Below are 24810 nucleotides of genomic sequence, written 5' to 3' on the forward strand. Positions count from 1 at the left end.
AAAAGAATTACAAAACCAAGTAAAAAAAATACCAAGTGCTAATCCCAAGTTTTAAAAGCATTAGCATTCTAAACAATAAAACAAAGCAAATTTATTCAATTAAATAAACCTCATAGTAAAACTACAAGAGTGTATGAAAGGAAATGCTACCAATGAACTGCTAAATAGCAACTTCCTACTTTTACAAACGGATGACTGAATAATAACATCTAGTTCTTTGGCAGAGAATGTGGAGGTTCAGAAGACTGTAGATTCTAGAACTACCTCTACTACAGTGTGAATCTGGGCATTTCTCTTAGCCATATTCAAGTCACAACAGTTTTAACTACAAAGTCAAACTTAAAGTCAATAAAAAAAATTTTTGTATGATAAAATAACTAAGAAGTACATGTAACTAAAGTATTATGCACATAAATTAAGAAATAATCTTACTACAGTCAAGTTTTCATGTTTATAAATGAGTCTACAGACAACAGATGACTTGGACTGACTTTCAGGTTCACAGTAACCAATTTTTTAGAATGAATTCCAAATATAAAGCCTTTAATAGGAGACATCCCAGAGAAGGCAATGGCACCCCACTCCAGTACTTTTGCCTGGAAAATCCCATGGACGGAGGAGTCTGGTAGGCTGCGGTCCAAGGGGTCACTAAGAGTTGGACATGACTGAACTACTTCACTTTCACTTTTCACTTTCACACATTGGAGAAGGAAATGGCAACCCACTCCAGTGTTTTTGCCTGGAGAATCCCAGGGACGGGTGAGCCTGGTGGGCTGCCGTCTGTGGGATCACACAGAGTCAGACACGACTGAAGTGGCTTAGCAGCAGCAGTAGGAGACATCCTACACTCTCTTTTCTGCAAGTTATCAGTAGGGAACATTTTCAGAACCCTGTACATATCAAGTGGTAAAGAAAGTGGTAAAGAACCTGCCTGCCAATGCAGGTGACATTAGAGAACCTGGGTTCCATCCCTGGGTGGGGAAGATCCCCTGGAGAAGGGCACTCACTCCAGTATTCTTGCCTGGAGAATACCATGGACAGAGGAGCCTGGACGGCTACAGTCCATGGCGTCGCAAAGAGTTGGACACGACTGAAGCGACTTAACACGCAGACATATAAAATCAATCATAACTTTATAGATTCTATATCAGAATAAACCCCTTCAGTGTATGGTAATTCCATCATGGACCCACGGAAGTGTGACATGCAAATGGGGGGCGGGGAGAGGGAAGCACCAGGAATAGAGTAAGCCACTATCATGCCAGCAGATGGCATGGCTAAGATTTTCAGTGCTTATTAATATTAACAATCAGCAAGTTCCCTCTTAACCACTCAATTCAGACACATCAAGGACGTAGCTGGGAAAAAAAGCGGGGGAGGGGGAAGGTTTGAATCAGAGACATCTGGACAGGTTGCAGGGATTCAGTTCTCCTTAGAGAAACGGAGAAGATGCACAATGAAGTTTTTAAGGAAATTTTTACGTTCAATTTGAAAGGGAGACATGCACAGCACAGCTTCAATCGCAAGTTTCCTAACTGTTGTCTCGGCCCCCAGAATTCCCTGTCTTTCTCGATGACTCACGGACAAACTCATTGAATGAAGAAGGCATGATCACAGAGCTCCTCCTCTGAAAAAACGCGAACCATCCTTTTGAGTACTACTCCTTTTCACAGGTGTGCGCGGGGTTGGCTGGGGCGGGGGGGGGGGGGGGGGACGACACCAAAATAAAACAACAGAGCAAAAGGCCAGAGCTTTCAACTTCACGCGACCCGCGGAAAAGGGAGGGCAGCACGCGCAGGAGGTTATTAGCAAACGGGAATCTGGGGACGGCAGCGACAGGACAGAACGGGACCTGACGCCGGGATACTCCGCTCCAAGGACTCTCCACGAGGCCCCGGAGCCTCTCCGACGCTCAGGCTCCCCGACACCCGCGCGCCGCCCGCCTCACCCTCCAAACCACCCACCACCCTCGGACAAGTCCTCAACCGCCTCATCAAAACATGTTTGGCCTGGGAAGCCCGCTGGCTGCGCCATCCCTTACAGAACCAGCAAGTGTTAGGAGCCAGGAGAGGGAGAAGGAAACCAAAAGAACCGGGGTGGCCTCGGGAGGGGCGGAGCCGGGAAGAGAGCTGGGCGGCCACGGCCACGCTGGCTGCGGCGCGAGGGAAGGAGAGGACGCGCGGGCGAGACGCGAAACGCTGTGAACCCGGCGGAGGCGGCGCTCCGACGAAGGGGCGCGACAGCTCCAGCCTCCTCAGGGGAGAGCGCCCCGACAGTCGCGCCTCCGCCGCCGCCGCCGGCCAGTGGCTCCGGCCTCCTCGCCCGCCCAGCCCGGACCCCAGTCAGGCACCGGCGCGCCCGCGCTCGCACACTCACCGGGCGCGCGCCGCCACGGCGCGGCCGCCCGCCGCCCTCAGCCGGTCTCCGCCCCGCCCCCCGCGCCCGGCCAGTGGACTGGGCCCCGGGGGTGGGGCAGGGGCGGGGCAGGGGCGGGGCTACGTCACGGGCGCGTGCGCTCTCTGCGCGCCCGCAACGGTTCGCGCGGATCGTTACCTGCGCGGCTCGGTGGTGTCCTTAGAGAACCGAGACAAGACCACGGCAGCAGGGCCCCCGGAGAAGCCAGGATGCCGGCTAAGGGGAAGGACAAAAAGAAAGGGAAGGGCAAAGACAAAGGCAAAGATAAAGACAAGAAGAAGAAGTAAGGGGAAGCCACGCGGGGGTCCCTGCTCCAGGGCCTGCCCTCCGGGGATTCTCAGGCGCCGGCCAACTGGCGCCCTTTTCCCGCTCCCCTATCGGACCCTCCCCTCGCTCTCCCAGACTCTTGAGAAGGACGGCTCCGATGCTCAGAAATCCCCCAAAGGCATGCCATACCCCCCACTGCTTCAACTAAGACCGGAGTGTTGAGATTTGGGACCCTGAAATCTTTGACACAGCCCCTGCCTATGTGGAGTGTACTAACGAGGAGGCAGATAAGTTCCCCAAGAACAGAAGTAACATAGGACCGAACTGACTCATTTGAAAAGACCCTGATACTGGGAAAGGTTGAAGGCGGGAGAAGAAGGGGACGACAGAGGATGAGATGGCTGGATGGCATCACCGACTCAATGGCCATGAGTTTGAGTTAACTCCGGGAGTCGGTGATGGACAGGGGGGCCTGGCGTGCTGCAGTCCATGGGGTCGCAGAGTCGGACACGACTGAGCGACTGAACTGACTGACTGACTGACTGAGGACCGAATGAAATAAGTGCTCGTGGAGGGGAAAAGAACTAAAAGTGAGGAGGAAGGGTTAGTTCTGACACTGGAATTGAAGGTCGGAGATCCTCTAGACCTGTGCTATCCAATAGTGTTGTCACCAGTCATGTGTGGTTATTAAGATTCGTTAAAATTAAATAAAACGAAAAATTCAGATCCTCGCTTGTAGCGACTACATTGCGTGTACTCAGTAGGCCTGTATGGCTAGTGGTAACTGTATTGGACAGTCTAGATAGCATTAACGTCACAGAAAGTTCTATTGGACAGCATTGTTCGCCACCAGTGATTCTTAGCTGGGGAGGGGGGTAATTTTTGCCTCCCCGAGGACATTTGTCAAGGAGACATTTTTGGTTGTCACATCTGGGGACCTGTAGTGGATAAGAGACCAAGTGAAAGTCACTCAGCCGTGTCCCACTCTTTGTGACCCCATGGATGATACAATCTATGAATTCTCCAGGCCAGAATACTGGAGTGGAGAAGATCCCTTTGCCAGCGGATCTTCCCGACCCAGGAATCGAACAGGCGTCTCCTGCATTCCTGGCGGATTCTTTACCAGCTGAGCTATCAGACCAAGGATGCTGTTAAATATCCTACAGTGCACATTAACAACCTCCCGCCCCACTGCAGACAAAGAATCATGTGGCTCAGAATATTAGTAGTTGGGAAATCCTGCTCAAGGCCCAAAGATTCTTTTGAATAGGCACCAAGCCTTATTCACCTTATCTCCAGCACCTGGAAGAGAGTCGGAATCATAGAAGAAGCTTAATATTTGTTAAACAAATTAAGATGTCTGTTCCTCTAGGCTTCAACTTGGATCTTACCCCCCCTCCCCCGCCTCAATCCCGCAAGAACTGTGCTGTAGTGCTCTGGGTTTCTTATTTTTTTTTTTGCCTGTAACCTGATCGATCTCAGCTGTGTGGTTGAGAGGCACTTAAACATCCTAAGGATGTCTGGGTGATTGAAGTAATTCCTTGGGCCTTTTCAAGGATTCCTTTTGGTTTGAAGGAAAACATAAAGGATTTGCGTATTCAGATTTCCCCAAATGATGAGAATTTCTGAAGTGGATAAGATTGCTCTAGCATTAAACCTTCACAGGTTTGGAGTTGCTGCTAGATTGCCACTACATTTATTGGATGACCCTAGTGGTTCCTAGACACATTGGAATCATACATCTTGTCCAACAGCACTATATACAGGACCACAAGGGATCCTTGTAAAGTTTATAAAGTAATTTGTTTAAGAGAGTATTGCCTGCTCAGTACAGAAAGTTTAGGAAACCAGGTAAGTCAAACAGAACAAAACCACTTGTAATCCCATTATCCAAAGATAACCACTATTATCATTTTGGAATATTCTTATTCTTCTTCCTAAGATAATAGCCCAATATACAAATTTATTTGCAATTTCCCCCCTAGTGTATTAATATAAGTATTCTGCAGTGTGATTAAAAAAAATAACTGCATGGTTAGTCTTGCATTTTCTGGAAGTGCCAATAGCTTGTCACATTCCTAGAACTCACTAGCATATATTTTCTATTTTTGCCCATTCATCTACAGTGCACATATCAACAATGACAAACACTTGAGGGCAATAGACCATATGTATTTCTTACTAACTCATTCATCCAACAATATTTGCCCATATGTGCCAGGCAAATGCCAAGCAAAATAAATTATAATAAATAGAAAGGTGTAATACTAATATAGTAGAGAAATAGTTATATGCTGTTGATGTCCTCTTCCTGTGCAGGAAGATCATAAAGCTTGAGGAATCTGTTGTGGAGAGAGCCAAGGCCAATGCCTCCCTTTGGGAGGCCAGGCTGGAAGTCACAGAACTCTCTAGGATTGAGTATCGTGATACTTCCCGGAGACTGGCAAGATGTAATGAAGAGTTAAAGAGACAGCAGTATAAAATGGAGAAAGACACAATGTCTGTATTGAACCATCTGAAGAAACAGGATCAGGAGAAAGATAATCTGGTAGGTAGGTAGAAACCCTCCCAAGCCTTAGTAACTATCCTTTTTGTTATACTGATGTGGCTATGTATTTCCAGTATTTTAATTCCTTGAAACCTCATCTCACAGTTAAGACATTTCAGTTGACCTTTAACTCTCTTTTGAAGCAACATGTTATTTCAGAACGGCTTTACAGTCAGAATTGACTTTTATTTTCATCCTTGTCCCGTGTTTTCTTGGCTGAAACAGAGATGATGCTAATGAAACGTTATGACCAACTTTGTTTTCAGAACAAGAGCATGGTGTATGATCTATATATTTTTTGATATTGATAACTATGAGTAATTAATAATCTATAAAGAATTTCATTGATAATCCATGATCACGTGGTTATGAACCCAGCAAATTGACTCTCTTCTGTTGGACCTGTTGAATCTTTATCTTATTGAACCTTGTCGAAATGTTGGGCATAGAGCTATCATTTTAGATCTGTGGGAAAAAAGGAAAGGAACTAACATTTTGGGACTCCTGTTTGTGCCAGGCACCATGTTGGGTATTTTACCTCTGCTATCTCATTTAGTCCTTTTAATAACCCACGTAGCCACAAATTGTCATTTCCATTTTACGGATAAAGAAATTGACTCTCAGGGCAGGTAACTTGCCAGAGTCTCACAGCTAGTGGGTGTTAACCTGTGAATTTAGATGTGACTTAAATTCATCTCTTTCCTAGCTGCCTCTTTGTGTCCCATGGTGACCCAAGGAAATTTATCATGCTTCATTCCCATGTATGTTAAAAATACAAATACACATAGTAGGCACTTCTTAAAATATTTTTGCATGCATGCATGAATGAATAGGTTGTGATTCCACTGATGCTCTGAAAAAGTTAGCAATCAAAACTTAAGTTCAAGATGATTTGGAAGCATATTAGAGAAATCAGACAACTGAACACTTGTGTGGATTTTATGTTTTATTAAAGTAATTTTTTGGTACAGTATTTTTTTTAACCTTCTTTCCTAGGCAACTTCCATTTTAAAAATTACTCTTTGATAATAGCATGCATTATCAAAATTATCTGCTATAATGTATTGTTCTAAAATAAGCCTTTAGGCCAGCCATGCAAATAATTTTCAAAATTCATCATATAAAAGATTTGTGGACTGCATTAACTAATTGATATTGGTCTGCCTTTATCAGTATCACTTGAATTTCCTGATTTTCATCTGCCTCCATGTATCATAGGCCAGCATCTGACTGTAGCAAATATATAATTTTCTCCTAGACATGCATACTCATTAAAACTGAAGAAACTTCTTTGGGAGGAAGAAGTAAAATAAATTATTCAATATACCCTGGTTAACTAGCTCTCTTATAGTTTTGTTACTCCATACATGCTACTATATCCTAGAAATGCATTATTTGCTTAAACTTTATTTAAACTATTTACAGTCTTCATGTTAATTATAGAAATATTAGAAGTGAAATGTGTTTTATTTTTTTAAAAGATTTATTTATTTTTAATTTTTGGCCACACCGTGCAGCATGTGAGATCTCAGTTCCCTGGCCAGGGATCAAACCCACAACCCCTGCATTTAGAAGGCTGAGTCTTAACCACTGGACCACCAGGGTAGTCCCTGAAATGTGTTTTAAAAACTATCATATTTTAGACAGAATTAGGAGATTTCCCTTATGGTTTTTGTATTTAAGGCTTTGTTCAGTCAGCACAAAATAAATCTACTTTATACCTGTTCTACATGACTTAGGTCTGTCTGTGTTTCTTTTAAAACATTTTTAGGTTTCTCTTGAGCTATTCTAAGATTATTTACAACAATATTTCACTTCTGTATCCTCTGATTTTTTAACCATGTCAAGGAATGTTTACCTTAAAAAGCTATAGTACTTTGGCCACCTGATGTGAAGAGCTGACTCATTGGAAAAGACCCTGATGCTAGGAAAGATTGAAGGCAGAAGGAGAAAGAAAATGATATGGTTGAATGGCATCACCAAATCAATGGACATGAGTTTGAACAAACTCCGGGAAATAGTGAAGGACAGGGAAGCCTGGCATGCTGCAGTCCATAGGGTCACAAAGAGTTAGACACGACTTAGTGACTGAACAACAGCAACAACAAAAAGCTACTCAGATTTCCTACTAAAACATGCCAGCATCCTTGGAGAAATGATTGATTATAAGACTGGAGCAAGGAGAGTAAGAGATGAACTTGAATATCTTATTGTGACAGGAAGTAAAGAACAAAAAATTAAAGGACACAGAGGGTAACTTGAAGGGGCTTCCACTGGCCAAATCTGGGACAGTCAAAATAAATGACAATAATCAGTTATAGCTTATTGAATAAAATGAGCTCATGAGTATACACAACTGATAAATATATACCTTAATAAACATGGGAGAATAGAATGCTTTTCCTTAAAGTGGAATGTAGTAAGTTATTAAATTTCCAAGGAATGATGCAATAATAAAAATCACCATTTGGCGTCAGAGTAATAATTGATTCAGTCAAGAACAAGAGTGGATGCTAAAACTAGTGGGCAAAAGTTTAATGAGCAAAAAGATACTTGCATAGTTGTAAAATATAGTCCTCCAAATTTATTAATAATTATAAAAGGAAAAATTGTAACTTTCAACTGGAGAAACCTGGCAGACACAGTCTTAACCAGTTGATTACACTTAATGTCAGTCATCTCATGCTGTGATGCAGTGACAAGGATACATCATCACTTAAGCAGTGTATGCTTGCTGAAAAGTCATAACCTGAATCTTCTGATGAAGAAACATCAGACAACTCCAGCTCTGGCCAGTATTCTTCAAAAACGTTGGTGTCATAAAAGACAAAGACTGAGAAATGGCTCAAGTTTAAAACTAGAATATATGACAACTAAGTGTAATCATAGTCAGGGATTATATCCTAGACCAGAAAAAGAAAAGTTACAGTGAAAGGACATCATTGATACAGTTGATGCTAAATTTGAATATGGACTATAGATTAAATAATAGTATTTTATCAATGTTAAATTTCCCAATTTTGATCATTGTACTATACTTCTAAGAGATTGTTCTTTTTCTTAGGAAACACATAATGAAATATTTAGTACAGGAGTATGATGTCCTAAACTTATTCTCAGATGCTCCAGAAGAAACAGCTTCAAAAGTCTACATCATATATATATATGTATGTATATACACACGTATATATGTATATAGACCTATCATAAAGGGAAAACAAATGTGGCAAAATTGAGTGAAGAGTATATGAGAATTCTTTGTACTCTCCTTGAAACTTCCCTTTAAAAATTTACTCATTTAAGAGAAATGCAAATCAAAACTCCAAGTTATCACTTCACACTTATTAAGATGGCTACTGTTAGAAGAACAGAAAATAGCAAGTGTTGGTGAGGATGTAGAGAAATTGGAATCCTTGTGCAATTTGGTGGCAATGTGAAATGGTATAGCCATTATGGAAAACAATACAGAGATTCATCAAAAAATTAAGAATAGAATTATCATATGATGCAACAATCTCACTTAGGGGTACATTTCCAAGAGAATGTAAAGCAAGATCTTGACAAGGTAATTGCACACCCAGTGTTCTTGAAACCCTATTCATATAGTTGAGAAGTAGAAACAACCAAAATGTCTGTTGGTTGATGAGTGAATAAAAGTGTGGTATACAAATACAAGAATATTATGCAGCTTTAAAAGGGAAGGAAATCCTGTCGTGTGCTACAACATGAATGAACCTCAAGGCCATTATGCTAAGTGAAATAAGTTACAAAAGGACAAATACTGTATGATTCTACTCATATGAAGTATCTGTGGACAGGGAGTATTGCCCCACATTCCAGTAAACAAAGAATGTCGCCCACCATTCCAGTTCTACAAGGATCAAGGCATCAGCCATTGCAGCCCCCCATCCTCCCTGCCATCTGCCTCCTTCCTCAGTGCATCCTGAGGGGGAGGAAATTCAGGCTGGAGCAAAACAGGAAGCATTCTGAGCTTTGAATACTTGGCCCTCGATAATTAACATACATATCTAAGGAATAATTTCAACAAGCCCAGATCCTTGCATCTTCCCTGACACAGAAAAGCACTAAAATCATTAACTCAAAATACCTTTTCCTTGTGATTACTAGTAACATTTTGATGTCTGACTACATGTTTTTTCCCAGGAAGAATCTGCTATATATTCTGCCTGCTCTCTTAACTCTTCTGAGCAGTTCCTCAGAGCTTTCTGGGAGGCTGTTTCCCAGGCTATAATCCTCAGTATAATCCTGGAACAAAACTTAATTCACAACTTTTAGGTTGTGTGGTTTTTCTTCCGTGGACATACCTGAAGTAGTCAAAATCATACAGACAATGTAGAAAGGCTGGGGGAGGGAGGAGAAGGAGATAGTGTCTCATAGAGTTTCAGTTTTGTAAGGTGAAAAAGTTCCAGAGATCTGCTGCCCAACAATGTGAATTAAAAATGGTTAAGATGGTAAATTTAATTTTTTTTTTTAGCCATACACATGTTACCAAGGCAATTATGACGATAGCCGAGTTTTGGAAACTGGCAATAGCAAGTTAACAGTATAAATAATGTCCTCTCTTCTCGTCTTCCCACCTTACTCCACCTCTCCAACACTACTGGTTTCTTTTATTCCATTCTGTTCTGTTCTATTGGCTGTGCTGTGCAGTGTGTGGGATCTTAGTTCCCTAACCAGGAATCGAACCCATGCTCCCTGCACTGGGAATATACAGTCTTAACCACTGGACTACCAGGGAAGTCCCCCCTACTGGTTTTAATATCACATGAAAACTGGGCTATGTAATTAAGTTAGGACACAGAGAAATTTCTTTACCTTCCTCTTTCTTTTCATTTTCTACAGATTGAAAAACTGAAACAGCAATTGAATGAAACAAAGGAAAAAGCCCAAGAGGAGAAGGAAAAATTGGTATGTATACTTGATGCCTCACTTATTGGTAGTCAGGTTTCTGGCAAGTTCAGATATTTAAGACCCGAGGATAATTAAGTCCTCTTGAGAACTCAGTGATCTTAAAGCTCATACACTTGACTGTACAGAAGCTCAAAAATAACATAAAATTATGTTATTGTCGAAAATCATCTCAGAGTAGTGGTAGCTTACTGATCTTGAGCTCTAGGGCTTTTCAGTGGACAGTGCTGGGAAACATAATTTTTGAAGATTAAAATATATCATGAGCTCATGCTAATACTTTAAATTCAGATGCAGGAGTACAGGATTTTTACTTAACCTTATCTGTGTCTTCTTTCTCCCTCACCCAGAATCCTGGTTCTTAATGATACCAATGTAACTGTGTATTTTCTTCAAGCCTCAATACATCAATAGGCATAGAATACTAATATGATACCAATGTAACTGTGTATTTTCTTCAAACCTTAATACATCAATAGGCACAGAATACTAATAGTAATACTACTACCCACATAAACTGGTGGATACAGTTTAGGATTTGGGGGGGGGGACTTTTCCCATTAGGATATATACCAATAGTGATCTACAGTGAAATTCAGCTCAGTTTAGTTCAGTTGCTCTGTCGTGTCCAACTCTTTGCGACCCCATGGACTGCAGCACACCAGGCCTTCCTGTCCATCACCAATTTCTGGAATTTACTCAAACTCATGTCCATTGAATCGGTGATACCATCCAGCCATCTCATCCTCTGCCGTCCCCTTCTCCTGCCACCTTCAATCTTTCCCAGCATCAGGACCTTTTCAAATGAGTCAGTTCTTCACATCAGTTGGTCAAATACTGGAGTTTCAGCTTCAGCATCAGTCCTTCCAATGAATATTCAGGACTGATTTCCTTTAGGATGGACTGGTTGGATCTCCTTGCTGTCCAAGGGACTCTCAAGAGTCTTCTCCAACACCACAGTTCAAAAGCATCAATTCCTCTGCACTCAGCTGTCTTTATAGTCCAACTGTCACATCATACATGACTACTGGAAAAACCATAGCTTTGACTAGATGGACCTTTATTGGTAAAGTAATGTCTCTGCTTTTTAATAAGCTATCTAGATTGGTCATAACTTTCCTTCCAAGGAGCAAGCATCTTTTAATTTCATGGCTGCAGTGATTTTGGGGCCCCCCAAAATAAAGTTTGTCACTGTTTCCCCATCTATTTGCCATGAAGTGATAGGACCAGATCCCAGGATCTTAGTTTTCTGAATGTTGAACTTTAAGCCAACTTTTTCACTCTCCTCTTTCACTTTCATTAAGAGGCTCGTCAGTTCCTCTTCGCTTTCTGCCATAAAGGTGGTGTCATCTGCATATCTGAGGTTGATAGTTCTCCTGGCAATCTTTATGCCAGTTTGTGCTTCATCCAGTCCAGCATTTCTCATGATGTACTCTGCATATAAGTTTAATAAGCAGGGTGACAATATACAGCCTTGATGTATTTCTTTCCCGATTTGGAACCAGTCTGTTCTCCCATGTCCAGTTCTAACTGTTGCTTCTGATCAAATTACCAAGGTCTAAAAACAATTTGAAATAATTCCTTTCTGTGAGGTTATGCCACCAACTCAGCAATACATTTTGCTTTTGACTTTTTAGGAGTTGCTTTAAAAAATTAATGCGAAATGATGTAATTATATAATTATGTTAAATAGGCTTCCCTGGTGATTCCGTGGTAAAGAATCCACCTGCCAAACAGGAGACACCAGTTTGATCCCTGGGTCAGGAAGATCCCCTAGAGAAGGAAATGGCAACCCACTCCAGTATTCTTGCCTGGGAAATCCCATGGTCAGAGGAGCCTGGTGGACTACCATGAGGTCACAAAAGAGTTGGACGTGACTGAGCAACTAAACAGCAGCAGCAATTATGTAAAATATTTATGTGTTTCCAAAGTAAAATCTATCAAACACTGTCTATTCTGAGAAATGTAACTTCTGTCCATGTCTCCACAATATACCAGAGTATATTGTCAAAACGGGTTTCTGTCAACATGATAGGTAAGAAATGATATTTTAGTGTATTTCAGTTTACATTTCTCTTATTCTGAGCTAGACTGAGCATTTTTTTCATGTGGTTAAGTGTCTTTTGCATTTGATAGCTCTTTTCATTTGTTAGTTGTGTTATTGGCCCTTTTCCTCCTCCATTTCCCTCCCACCCCTTTTTTTTCTCTTTACTCTCTCTTCTTCCCTTTCTCCTCTTCCTTTTCTCCTCATCTCTCTTTTTCCTTCTCTTTGTCTTCCCCCTTCCTTCCTCTTTCTCTCACCTTCTTCTCTATTTATTTAAGAGATATTGGCCCTCTCCTTGTCTCTTTGCTTACTGATTTTAATTTAGGATCAGGGATGTTATTTATCTCTCTTACAGATTAAAGATTTGTTTAGTCTTCTCATGAGGATTTCCCGGGTGGTGCTAGTGGTAAAGAACTCCTCTGCCAATGGAGGAGACATAAGAGACGTGGGTTCGATTAAAAAAAAAAAAAAAAAGAGAGAGACGTGGGTTTGATCCCTGGGTTGCAGAGAGCCCCCTGGAGAAGGGCATGGCAACCTACTCCAGTATTCTTGCCTGGAGAATTCCATGGACAGAGGAGCCTGGCGGGCTATAGTCCATGGGGTCACACAGAGTCAGACACAACTGAAGTGACTGAGCATGCATGCAGTCTTCTCATACCTCTTTTAAATAATATCTACTTTTCTATACACGATCAGGTCATTTTAGAATTTTCTCCTTATTCAAGGCACTTGGTCTCTTTTAATAAAAATTAAAACTTTATGTGAAGGTAAAAAGGGAGATTTTTCTTCAAAGAAGAAAGGCAAATGGCTTAAGGCTTCAAATGGAACAGGACTCTGTGTGACCTCTGTTCTTTTTCCTAAGTCATTTACCTTTTTGTTACTTTTTGTTGATACAGGAACAAAAATTTACTATGCAAGTAAGTGAGCTGGAGGGACAGTTCCATCAAAAGGCCAAAGAAATTGGCATGGTTCAGACAGAGCTCAAAACAATAAAACAATTCCAGAAGAGAAAAATCCAAGTGGAGAAAGAATTAGATGATGTAAGTTTCTTTCATTCTTTCTTTCTTTAAAAAGAAGACATTAAAAAAAAAAAGAAGAAGACCTTAGAATTAACTATTTATGTCTGCAAAGGCCTTCATAGACATTGACTCCTGTGAGATGGTAAAGGATTCCCTTTGTAGAGATTATCTGAGAAAAACAGGGAAGACATATCAGTGTAGGACTGAATGCCGAAAGTCTTGATAGACTTTTCTTTTTCTAAGCATTGATTTCTTTGTGAATTCACCAGATCTTAGGCAACACACCCTCTTGCATTTATCACCAGTTAAACCTTTGGAACTACTACTGCTGTAGAAAAACATTAGCGGCAAAGTAGCAAAGTCCCAAAAGAAAATATATATAGACTGATGAATGATAACTTCAGAAAATTTTAAGACACACTGGGTAGGGGTGGATAGAGTGAGGACACCTGAGTACTTTCAGAAAGTTTCTCTGACATTGCATACTCTTTCTGTTCCCTCAGTTCAGAATATAGTTTTATTGCATTAATGACAATGCAATAAATGGCATAGATGAGGGCTAGACAGAGGTAGCTGAAATCAGCTTTGAGGTTTGGGCAAGTTACCTTCTCTATACCTAGGTTTCCTCATCTGTAAAAATTGGGGGTGGTAAGAGTTACTGGCTCATAGCGTTGTTGTAAGGATTAAATGAATTCATATATGTAAAGTGAAGTCGGTCAGTCATGTCTGACTTTTTGCAACCCTATGGACTGTAGCCTGTCATGTTCCTCCATCCATGGGATTTTCCAGGCAAGACTACTGGAGTGGGTTGCATTTCCTTCTCCAGAGGATCTTCCCGACCCAGGGATCAAACCTGGGTCTCCCGCACTGCAGGTAGACTCTTTACTGTCAGAGCCACCAGTGCTGAAAATAGTGTATGTCACATGGAATTAACAGTGGTGTATAGCTCCCTGAGAAAAAACGAAATCCTCATTTGTAACATTTACTGATTTCCTTGGTATAAATACTTATACTATGGCCAATTTCAACCAAGCCACAATGCGGCCAAAAAAAAAAGAAAAAGAAACTGGACTCAAGAGTGGTTACTTGTGCTGGAGGGGAGGGGTAGGAGAAATGGGGAGATGTCGGTCAAAGGGTACAAACTTTCAGTTATAAGATTGACAAGTTTTTAGGAATCTAAAGTATAATATATTGACCCTAACTAATAATACTGTATTATATACTTGAAACTTGCTAAGAGAGTAGATCTTAAGAGTTCTCACCACAAAAAAAGTAATGGTAGTTTTGTGACATGATGGAGGTGTTAGCTAATGCTACGGTAGTATTCATTTTGCAATATAGTGTATCAAATTAGGAGATTGTACAGCTTAAATGTATATACTGTTAATATGTCAATTATATTTAAATTAAGCTAGAAAAAAGAAAAAAAAATTAAAAGGTTAGCAAAAAAGTAATTTTTTGTGTGTTTCCATGTCTGCCTGCAATGCGGGAGACCTGGGTTTGATCCTTGGGCTGGGAAGCTCCCTTGGGGGACGGCATGGCAACCCACTCCAGTATTCTTGCCTGGAGAATCCCCATGGACAGAGGAGCCTGGCCCGCTACAGTCCATAGGGTTGAAAAGCATCAGACATGACTGAGCGAATAAGCACAGCAAATAGTATTTTGTATTTCTTTTATACCACTTAGTCCAATCTATCTTGATATTATATTTATCATTTGTCTTATCTCCCCTGCTAGATGGTAAACTTTTTGAGGTATGAACAGTATTGTGCTTTGTATTTATTGAAGTACAAGATACAGAGTAATGCTCAATAAATCTGTGTTGAATACTAAGTGGGTCTTTCATTTAAAATGTAATTGAAGGAATATCAAGTTTTCTGCTAACTAGATGGGAAGAATCCTTTCACAGTGTATATGTATATCAAATCATTGTTGTGTATACTTGAAATAGCATACATTTGTCAACAATGGGTTGGGAAGATCCCCTGGATCAGAGAAAGGCCACCCACTCCAGTATTCTGGCCTGGAGAATTTCACGGACTGTATAGTCCACAGGGTTGCAGAGAGTCAGACACGACTGAGTGACTTTCACTCACTCACTCCTCGATAAAGCTGCAGTTTTCTAGAAAGAATATCTAGTTTTGTTTTATATGAAAATATAAAACTGAATCAAGTTAAGTTCCTTAACTTTTCAGGAACTCTCAAAATAGCCATCCTGAGGTGTAGGTATACATTCTGAATCAAAGTGAATGAAGAACTAGTTGTTCATATTTGATTGGGCCTTGGTGTGAATTTTTTTTTAAAGGACAATTTTGCCCCCTAGTGGAGAAATGGATTGGTAGGCCAGGAAAACTTAAAATTCAAAAATAAAAGATCCTTGCTAATGTGAATCATAAGGTGGTTCTGTGGAATCCCAAATATGGAAGAATTAAGGCAGGTGTGGGGCTCATGACTCAAGGGAAGAAAATTATACTGTGCATATAGGATTCAATATACGAATTTAAAAGAGGCTAATTAACTTTAGACTGCCAAAAGGTATTCAAAGCATAAATTTAAAGAAAAAGTAATTTCCATCTACCTGATTAACAAAAGGAGCATTAACCTTATTTCTTCACTTTACATATTGTGAACATTTTTCAATGCTATTATGTATTTTTCTATAAAACCTTTTGACTGGATGCATGGATTTCCATTGGGTAGATACACCATGATTTATTAATTGGTTCCTTGTTGGACGTTTGGATTTTTTCTAATTTTTCACTATTATAAACCAAGGAACATCTGAATAACAAAGTATTTTTCTATATTTTTAATTGGTTTTTAGGATAACATCTTTCAAAAGATTTATTTATTAATTTATAGATTTTGGGGGAGTCCAATGGCAAATGAAAGGTTTACTGCACCCTACCCTACTTAGACAGTAGACTTCTCCACACATTAAATATTGACAGTAATTCTGAAGGTCTTTGACAGTATAAGAGGCCTTTTTTAAATGTATAAAAAATACAAGAAGAAAGAAGAATATCTGAAAGATCATATGATATGGATCAAACAGAGATTTACTACTGTTATGACAGAGATCACAGTAAGGAAAATTGCTAAGTATAAGGAAGGACAATATTAAAAACAATAATAATGATTCTGTGAAAACCCACAAGATCTCCTGGAACTAACACCAAAAAAAGATGTCCTTTTCATCTTAGGGAAATGGAATGCAAAAGTAGGAAGTTAAGAGATTCCCAGAGTAACAGGCAAGTTTGGCCTTGGAGTACAAAGTGAAGCAGGGCAAAGGCTAACAGAGTTTTGCCAAGAGAACACACTGGCAATAGCAAACACCCTCTTCCAACAACAGAAGGGATGATTCTACACATGGACATCACCAGATGGTCAATACTGAAATCAGATTGATTACATTCTTTGTAGCTGAAGATGGAGAACTCTATACAGTCAGAAAAAACAAGACCTGGAGCTGACCATGGCTCAGATCATCAGCTCTTTATTGCAAAATTCAGGGTCAAATTGAAGAAAATAGGGGAAACTACTAGGCCATTCAGGTATTACCTAAATCAAATCCCTTATGATTATACAGGTGATGAAAAGATTCAAGGGACCAGATCTGATAGACATAGAGTGCCTGAAGAACTATGGACAGAGGTTTGTAACATTGTACAGGAGGTGTTTACCAAAACCATCCCCAAGAAAAAGAAATGCAAGAAGGTAAGGTGGTTGTCTGAGGAGGCCTTACAAATAGCTGAGATAAGAGAAGTGAAAGACAAGGAGAAAGGGAAAGATATATCCAATTGAATGCAGAGTTCCAGAAAATAGCAAGGAGAGATTAAAAAAAAAGTCATCTTAAGTGAACAATGCAAAGAAATAGAGGAAAACAATAGAATGGAAAGACTAGAGGTCTCTAAGAAAATTGGAGATACCAAGGGAATATTTTATTCAAAGATATGCACAGTAAAGGACAAAAACAGTAAGGACCTAACAGAAGCAGAAGAGATTAAGAAGAGGTGGCAAGAATACACAGAAGAACTATACAAAAAAACTCTTAATGACCCAGATAACCTCTATGGTATGATCACTCACCTAGAACCAAACATCCTGGAGTATGAAGTCAAGTGGGCCTTAAGAAGCATCACTACGAAAAAAGCTAGTGGAGGTGATGAAATTCCAGCTGAGTTACTGTCACTCTGCTTATTTAACTTATATGCAGAGTACGCCATATGAAATGCTGGGCTGTATGACTCACAAACTGGAATCAAGATTGCCAGGAGAAATATCAATAACCTCAGACATGCAGATGATACCACTTTAATAACAGAAAGTGAGGAGGAACTAAAGAGCCTCTTGACGAAGGCGAAAGAGGAGAGTAAAAAAGCTGGCTTAAAACTCTACATTCAAAAAATGAAGATCATGGCACCCAGTCCAGTCACTTCATGGCAAATAGATGGGGAAAAAGTGGAAGCAGTGTCAGATTTCATTTTCTTGGGCTCCAGAATCACTGTGGACAGTGACTGCAGCCACAAAATTAAAAGATGCTTGTTCCTCGGAAGAAAAGCTATGACAAACATAGACAATATATTAAAAAGCAGAGACATCACTTTGCCGACAAAGGTCTGTCTAGTCAAAGCTATGGTTTTTCCAGTAATCATGTACAGATGTAAGAGTTGGACCATAAAGAAGGCTGAGTGCAGAAGAACTGATGCTTTCAAACTGTGGTACTGGAGAAGACTCTTGAGAGTCCCTTGGACAGCAAGGAGATCAAACCAGTCAATCCTAAAGGAAATCAACCTTGAATATTCATTGGAAGGACTGATGCTGAAGCTTAAGCACCAATACTTTGGTCACCTGATGTGAGGAGCCAACTCACTTGAAAAGACTCAGATGCTGGGAAAGATTGAGGGCAAGAGCAGAAGGGGGCGACAGAGGATGAGATGGATATGGATGGTATCACTGTCTCAATGGACATGAGTTTGAGCAAGCTACGGGAGATGAAGGACAGTGAAGCTGCAGTTCATGGGGTGCTGCAGTTCATGGGGTCGCAAAGAGTCAGACACAACTTAGTGATGAACAACAACAATAACTAACCTCTATATTAAATGGTTATTACTATTCTAAGTATTTTATGTGTATTATTTGTTATTTAATCCTTGCCACATCTCTATGAGATAGCTTCTATTATTATCTTCTTTCTACCCTGAGACTTAGAGAAGATAATGATTTGCCAAAACAGCTGGTGCGAGAGGTAACAGTTGAACCTCAGGTCTGTCTGATGGGAAGTCCTTCTCTATTGCCTTTTTTTGTGGCATGAATGTTAGATTGAGCATACCTATTTCTATCTGATTGGTTCTTACCAGTAAATATAGCCTTCAGAATCAGAGTTATTTAGCTCAATTTTTTTTTTTTGCCTAGAAGGATTTTATGTTCTTTTTAGTTTATGTAGTTTAGAGGATAGAAGGATCCATCTATGGGAATCATAGGGAGATATTTTTAGATTTATACTAGGAAGAATTTTCTAAAAATGAGAACTCTTAAAGGGTAGCCTAGGAAATTAATATGATTTGAATTATTGGTACTTCTGTCTTTAGATATTTTTCTCATAGAAAAGATTTCTGTCAAGTGGGAGATTTGTATAGTCTGACTCCTAAGATTCCTTCCAACTCTGAAAATTATGATTCTGTCAGTTCATGTGTTTAAAATGAAGATATTTGGTGGGGATGAGTATTATAATAACTTATTTGAATGTTCTGAGAACTGTTATTCATGAAAAGCTTTTTAGAAACTCAGTAGTAATCTTGTAAGTGAAAGTGTAAGTCACTCAGTCGTGTCCGCCTCTTTGCAACCCCATGGACTATACAGTCCATGGAATTCTCCAGGCCAGAATACCGGAGTGGGTATAGCCTTTCCCTTTTCCAGGGGACCTTCCCAATCTATAGACATTCATGAGAAATATGGTACTTGGAGGGAGGGCATGAGGTTTTTCTGTGTGTTCAAGATTAAGAGGTAATGTGTGGTGCTCGCTTCGGCAGCACATATACTAAAATTGGAACGATACAGAGAAGATTAGCATGGCCCCTGGGCAAGGATGACACGCAAATTCGTGAAGCATTCCATATTTTTAAGGATCGGGTAGAGAGGGAGGTGGGAGGGCGGATCGGGATGGGGAATACATGTAAATCCATGGCTGATTCATGTCAATGTATGACAAAACCCACTACAATATAGTAAAGTAATTAGCCTCCAACTAATAAAAAAAAAAAAGAGGTAATATGTGACAGAGAATGTTTCTTGATTGAGAATGTTCCAGGGATATGCCCCAATCTGGGGCTTCCCAGGTGGCTCAGTGGTAAAGAAGACACCTGACAATGCAGGAGATGCAGGAGACGTGGGTTCAGTCCCTGGGTTGGGAAGATCCCCTGGAGAAGGAAATGGCAACCCACTCCAGTGTTCTGGCCTGGAGAATCCTATGGACAGTGGAGCCTGTTGGGCTATAGTCCATGGGGTCGTATAGTCAGACGTGACTGAGCAGCAGCCACAGCATACCCCAATCCACCCCATTTCCTACTGACCATTCTTTGGTTTTTTGGTTATTTTAACTTTAGCTAAAGGAGGATTTAAGGAACACAGAGCGGAAACATCAGGAGACTCTTAGAAGACTGGAAGGCAAGTTTTTTGAAGAAAAGGTACAACATATTTGCATTAATTAGTAAATATCGTGTGTCCTAGAACAACATACGTGTATTTATATGTATTCTGAGACATAACTTTTTCATTTGGGCATTTTATTATAAGAAGATTATCTACCCCACTCACCCTTACTTAGTTAAACATTCTTGAAATCTTCAAGAAGGATTGTCATCTGAGCAAGGCTTTAGGACACATTCCCCCTCACCCCAGCTTGGTGTCCCCTGGTGGAACTAAAGCTACAGGTACCACTTTCTGTAGGGGAGGTGGGCTTGGAGAGGTTCCTGTGGTACATGTGAAGGCCTTTCCTTAGTTAAGTCAACTAAGGATATTAATAAAAGGGGCTCAAAAGTATTCTTTAGCAACACAAGTTTCCACATTTCTCTGTGCATCTAAGTTAATTCTCAAATTGTGAGAAGTGTTTTGGAACACTTCTCTTCTACAGAATCTTCTCAGAGTCCCTGTGGTTTTCCTTTAATTCTTTTAATTTTTCTTTAATTTTTTATCTTTAGGAAAGAATTAAATAGATTTTTTCACAAATTGCCGGGCATGTAGGGAAGTGAGGGTGAGGCAAATAAGTACTCATGTCAGGTTTATATAAAAGGACTTGCTTTAAAAAGTGGCTCTCAGTTTCTAGTTTGTATACTGAATAACCTGGGAGTGGGATAGAAGCAGAATCTAGATATAACTGTATTAAAAGAGCCTATTTTCTTTTAGCATAGACTAGAAAAAGAGGCTGAAAAGAAGATAATAATGCTGGCAGACAGAGCCCACCATGAAGCTGTCGTGTAAGAGACCACTGCCTCCTTTTTCTTTCTAGTAGCCTCTCTTACCTCTTTGCTAGTCTTTTTTGTTCCTATCATGTTTTCTATCCTCTTCTCTCCAGGTTTGCTTTCTTCAAATTTTCTAGCTTACTTTCTTTCTTTCTGTGTCTCCACCCCTTTTCCTCCCATCCTCTTTGTAGCCGCAGAGTGTGGAGGAGAGAACTTGGGCTTTGAAGTTACACTTTAGTTCTCAACATGTATACTAATTGTAGGAAGATTTCTTAAGTTTTTTGAAATTAATTTTCTTCATCTAAAAATGGTATTAATAATGCCAACTGTGCATGGTTATCAAGAGGTATATGAGTGGAAGTAACTGCGTTGTGTTAATGCATAAACTAGGTCTCAGTGTGTTAATGTGTTCAGTCGCTCAGCTGTGTCCAACTCTTTACAACCCCATGAACTATAGCCAGCCAGGCTCCTCTGTCCAAGGAATTTTCCAGGCAAGAATACTGGAGTGGGTTGCCATTTCCTACTCCAGGGGATATTCCTGACCCAGGGATCAAACCTGAGTCTCTTGTGTCTCCTGCATTGGCAAGCAGATTCTTTGCCACTGTGCCACCTGGGAAGCCCCCAGGTCTCAACTGTTTATTTCTAATCTAATGTGGGTCTGACAGCTGTACTCCAGCGGTGGTTCAGGAACCTAAGCTGCTTCCATTTTGTTCTTTATGTCCAGTCACATAGACAGAGAGTATGGGAAACACATACCTGCCCTTAACTGCCTTGGACTAGAAGTAACATATCACTCTTTACTTTTCCATTGGTGAGAACTTAGTTTTTAAGATCCCCAGCCAAGTATAGAGTACCCACCATAAGCTAAATAAGTGTTGGTCATTATTTTTTTTATTATTTATTATTATTATTTTTTGGTTGCCCATGTGTCTTATAGGATCTTAGTTCCCTGACCAGGGAGTGAACCTGGGCCATGGCAGTGAAAGCTCTGAGTTCTAATCACTGAACTGCTAGGGAATTCTCAATGATCATTACTATTAACGTTAGGGGATAAAGCAGTCACTGATCTAGTTTGGTAATATTTAAAACTTAAGTCTGTGTTTTTGGGTCTTTTAGGCAATTGAACAATGCTGGAAGAAGTGTTTTTAAAGAGAATATTTATCTCCAGAAAGCTCTCGCATACCATCTGAAGGAAGCTGATGCTCTACAAAAAAACTCCCAGAAGTTGCAAGAGACTCAGACTTTCCTTTTAGAGCAAAAGGTTCCCATTCTCATTTAAACTTTCTTGTTTGTTTTAAAGATTGGTTGGTGAAGTAATGATATATAAGGACAATAGGACCATTTTTCTTCTATCTGGTTGATGTGTTTTTCTTACCTGAAAAGTTAATTACTGAATAATTTATAAGAAACTTTAGACTTAGTTTTATAAAGAATATCTCTGAAACATAAATGTAACTCCTGTCCTCTAACACATTTGTATTCATTTTATGTTGCTTAGAGTTGGTCCCTGAATAACTTAGGAATAGGTTCTCAGCTGTGACTACAGTGGTTTCCCCATGTAAGGGTGTATTCTCTCCCTAAAGGAAGTCTGGAGGTAAGCAGTCCAGAGCTGGAATGCCACAAAGTTAGCAGACACTCGGTTTCCTTAATTTTGTTCTGCAGCACATGGCTTATCTCCACAGAGTCACCCCATGGCCCCCAACAGCTGCTGGAGCTCTCACAACAGGGAGGGAGAAGAACAGAAGGAAGACAGTATGCTCCTCCCTTCAGAGGTCTCCCTGAAAGTCCTATACACATTTTTACTTGCAGCTGTTTCATTAGAGCTTAGTCACATGGCTTTGCTGAACTACTAGGGAAACTGGGAGTTTTCATCTGGGCTTAGTGCTTTTCTGAATAAAATTAGGGCTTTATTATGAAGTAGAAAATGGAAAATGGACACTGGGACAGGCAACTAGCAGACTGCCACAGTTGGCAGTATGTAGTTGTTAAATTACTATAGTAATTTTACTGTATAGTCTTATTGGGATATTCTTTTGATAATATAAAATACTGAAGCTTTCATAATTTTAGAAGAAGGAAAATGCCTTGATTAGTAAAATTTGTGGTCTTTGTAAGTCCAGAAAAGGACTCTTGATGTTTCTTACTCTTTATGCACAGAAGAACAAAAATATCACCATTGCAACCTCGCCTCAAACTCAAACCTCTTAAAGTAATGGAAATTAGTGAGTAAATTTTACGTTCCAAAATTAATTTAAAAAACCTCACACCTCCCTCATCTTTCTGTTTTAGGAGATCAATGATCTGTTGGTTAAAGAAAAGATAATGCAACTTACCCAGCAGAGATTACAAATCCAAACTCTTCAGAAGAAGGTAGTAAGCCTGGAGAATGCCCTGGTTTGCATGACCAAAGAGTTTGAGACTGAAGTTTTAAAACTGCAGCAACAGGCAATGGTAGAGAACCAAGCAGGTCAGGTTGAAATTTTCAAGCTGCAGCAACTTCTTCAGATGAAGGACAAGGAAATGAATCGAATAAAGAAGCTGGCCAAGAACATACTAGATGAGAGAACAGAAGTGGAAAGATTCTTTTTAGATGCTCTACACCAAGTAAAGAAACAGATCCTATTTAGCAGAAAGCATTATAAACAGGTAGCACAAACTGCCTTCAACCTTAAAATGAGAGAGGCATGTGCAGGAAGAATGGAATATCCCAAAATCCGAACGTTTGATGGCAGAGAACACAGCACCAATAGCGTGAATCAGGATCTTATGGAGGCTGATAAATGGTACTAATGATGCTTTAATATTTTGTCTTTTGTACCGCTTTTTTTTTTTTTGCCCTTTAGAGAAATAAAAATCCTGACAAGTTCAGTTTGACAGTATCTAAGTATTAAATATTGATTACTCAGTAAGTTACTTGAGAAGAGAAACTGTCTTACTCATCTTTGTAACCCCTATGCTTAGCATAATGTGTGGGGTCTTCTTAGTAGATTGTCTTCCTTTTTTGTATGACAGAGACTTGTCAGAGGGATTGTTTGTTCCATTTTGAATGTCATTGTAATATCTTTTAACATGTTCCTTTCTTCCATTTCCTGTAAATTTGTTTCAAAGGTTTGATTAGATTCAGGTTAAACATTTTTGATAAACATACTTTCACAAATATTTTGTAATATTCCCCTTACTATTCTGAGATGAAATCCGTAGGTAATAATATCTAACTAAACCTCTAATTAAAAAAAATCAACATAAACTCTTTGTTGTACAGAACTGCCCTATGGATTGGAGGACACACAGTAGTGCCCCTTCCACCACTGTCGTAACCAAAAGTCCCTACAAGTGTCTAAGTACACTGAAGAGATCTACTGCCACCATGATGAAGGCAGTAGAAAGACTGAGACAGTTGTAGACTATATACCCCTGGAGAAGGAAATGGCAACCCATTCTCATATTCTTGCGTGGAGAATTCCATGGACAGAGGAGCTTGGCGGGCTATAGTCCATAGGGCCACAAAGAGTTGGACATGACTGACTAACACACACAGGCTATATACAATAATTAATTGTTCCCTGTTAGCATTAATATCTGTTTGAATACTTTTCACCCTATAAACCATGGATTAAATTATAGTACATTTTAAATATTACTATGAAAAAATTGTCTTATATCCCTATGCAATTAAATTCTTCAAGGGCCTTAAGAAAGTTTAGAAAATCCCTACTACTGTGCACTTAACATCTTATTAAAAGGGGCTTCCAAATGTATTTTCTGTTTTAAATTATTTTTTAGTGGGCTAATATGAAAGTTTTAAATTATATAACTGTCAGGAAGGTTGGACATGGCCAGTGACTCTTCTTCAAAAATGTCCATACTATAATTTTTTTATCTTATTGCCATATTTGGAAGTCTATTAATAACACTATTACTATTACTCTATTATAATAATAGACATTATAATAACTGCTACCAGAGGTTCACTGTAATTTTTCTATTTTTTATTTAATAAATCAAGCAAGTTGAGTCCCCACCATACATAAGGCAGTTTCTTTTCATTTTTTTTTTTTTTTTTTTGATAGTGGAGTGCAGTTTATTACGCCGGCGGGCCCAAGGCAGAGTCTCCTCTTAGCCAAGGAC

General features: G+C 39.8%; 2 protein-coding genes and 1 non-coding gene across 6 annotated transcripts in view; 2 read left to right on the forward strand and 1 right to left on the reverse strand.

The window, feature by feature from the left end:
• Positions 1-2434, reverse strand: part of ENTPD5 (ectonucleoside triphosphate diphosphohydrolase 5 (inactive)) — a 32820-nt gene extending 30386 nt beyond the window's left edge. For 3 of the 4 annotated variants that reach the window (XM_043472528.1, XM_043472526.1, XM_043472529.1), the window contains exon 1: positions 2377-2434. The gene's annotated coding sequence lies outside the window, so the exon portion shown is untranslated. Of the gene's footprint in view, positions 1-1581; positions 2340-2376 lie in introns of those variants that run through there. The other variant, XM_043472530.1, reaches the window with a different exon arrangement.
• BBOF1 (basal body orientation factor 1) overlaps positions 2400-24810 on the forward strand; it is a 38509-nt gene continuing 16098 nt past the window's right edge. Inside the window, exons 1-8 of the mRNA XM_043472522.1 lie at positions 2400-2698; positions 5002-5230; positions 10094-10159; positions 13100-13243; positions 19828-19908; positions 20627-20697; positions 21799-21943; positions 22972-23465. Of these exons, the coding sequence (XP_043328457.1) occupies positions 2625-2698; positions 5002-5230; positions 10094-10159; positions 13100-13243; positions 19828-19908; positions 20627-20697; positions 21799-21943; positions 22972-23465 (1304 nt within the window). The 5' untranslated portion in view covers positions 2400-2624. The remainder of the gene's footprint in view (positions 2699-5001; positions 5231-10093; positions 10160-13099; positions 13244-19827; positions 19909-20626; positions 20698-21798; positions 21944-22971; positions 23466-24810) is intronic.
• LOC122444364 lies at positions 19239-19345 on the forward strand. Its single transcript, XR_006270208.1, has one exon. It is a non-coding gene; the product is annotated as a U6 spliceosomal RNA (small nuclear RNA).

The sequence above is a fragment of the Cervus canadensis genome, chromosome 6 (assembly GCF_019320065.1).
Source record: "Cervus canadensis isolate Bull #8, Minnesota chromosome 6, ASM1932006v1, whole genome shotgun sequence".
NCBI lineage: Eukaryota > Metazoa > Chordata > Mammalia > Artiodactyla > Cervidae > Cervus > Cervus canadensis.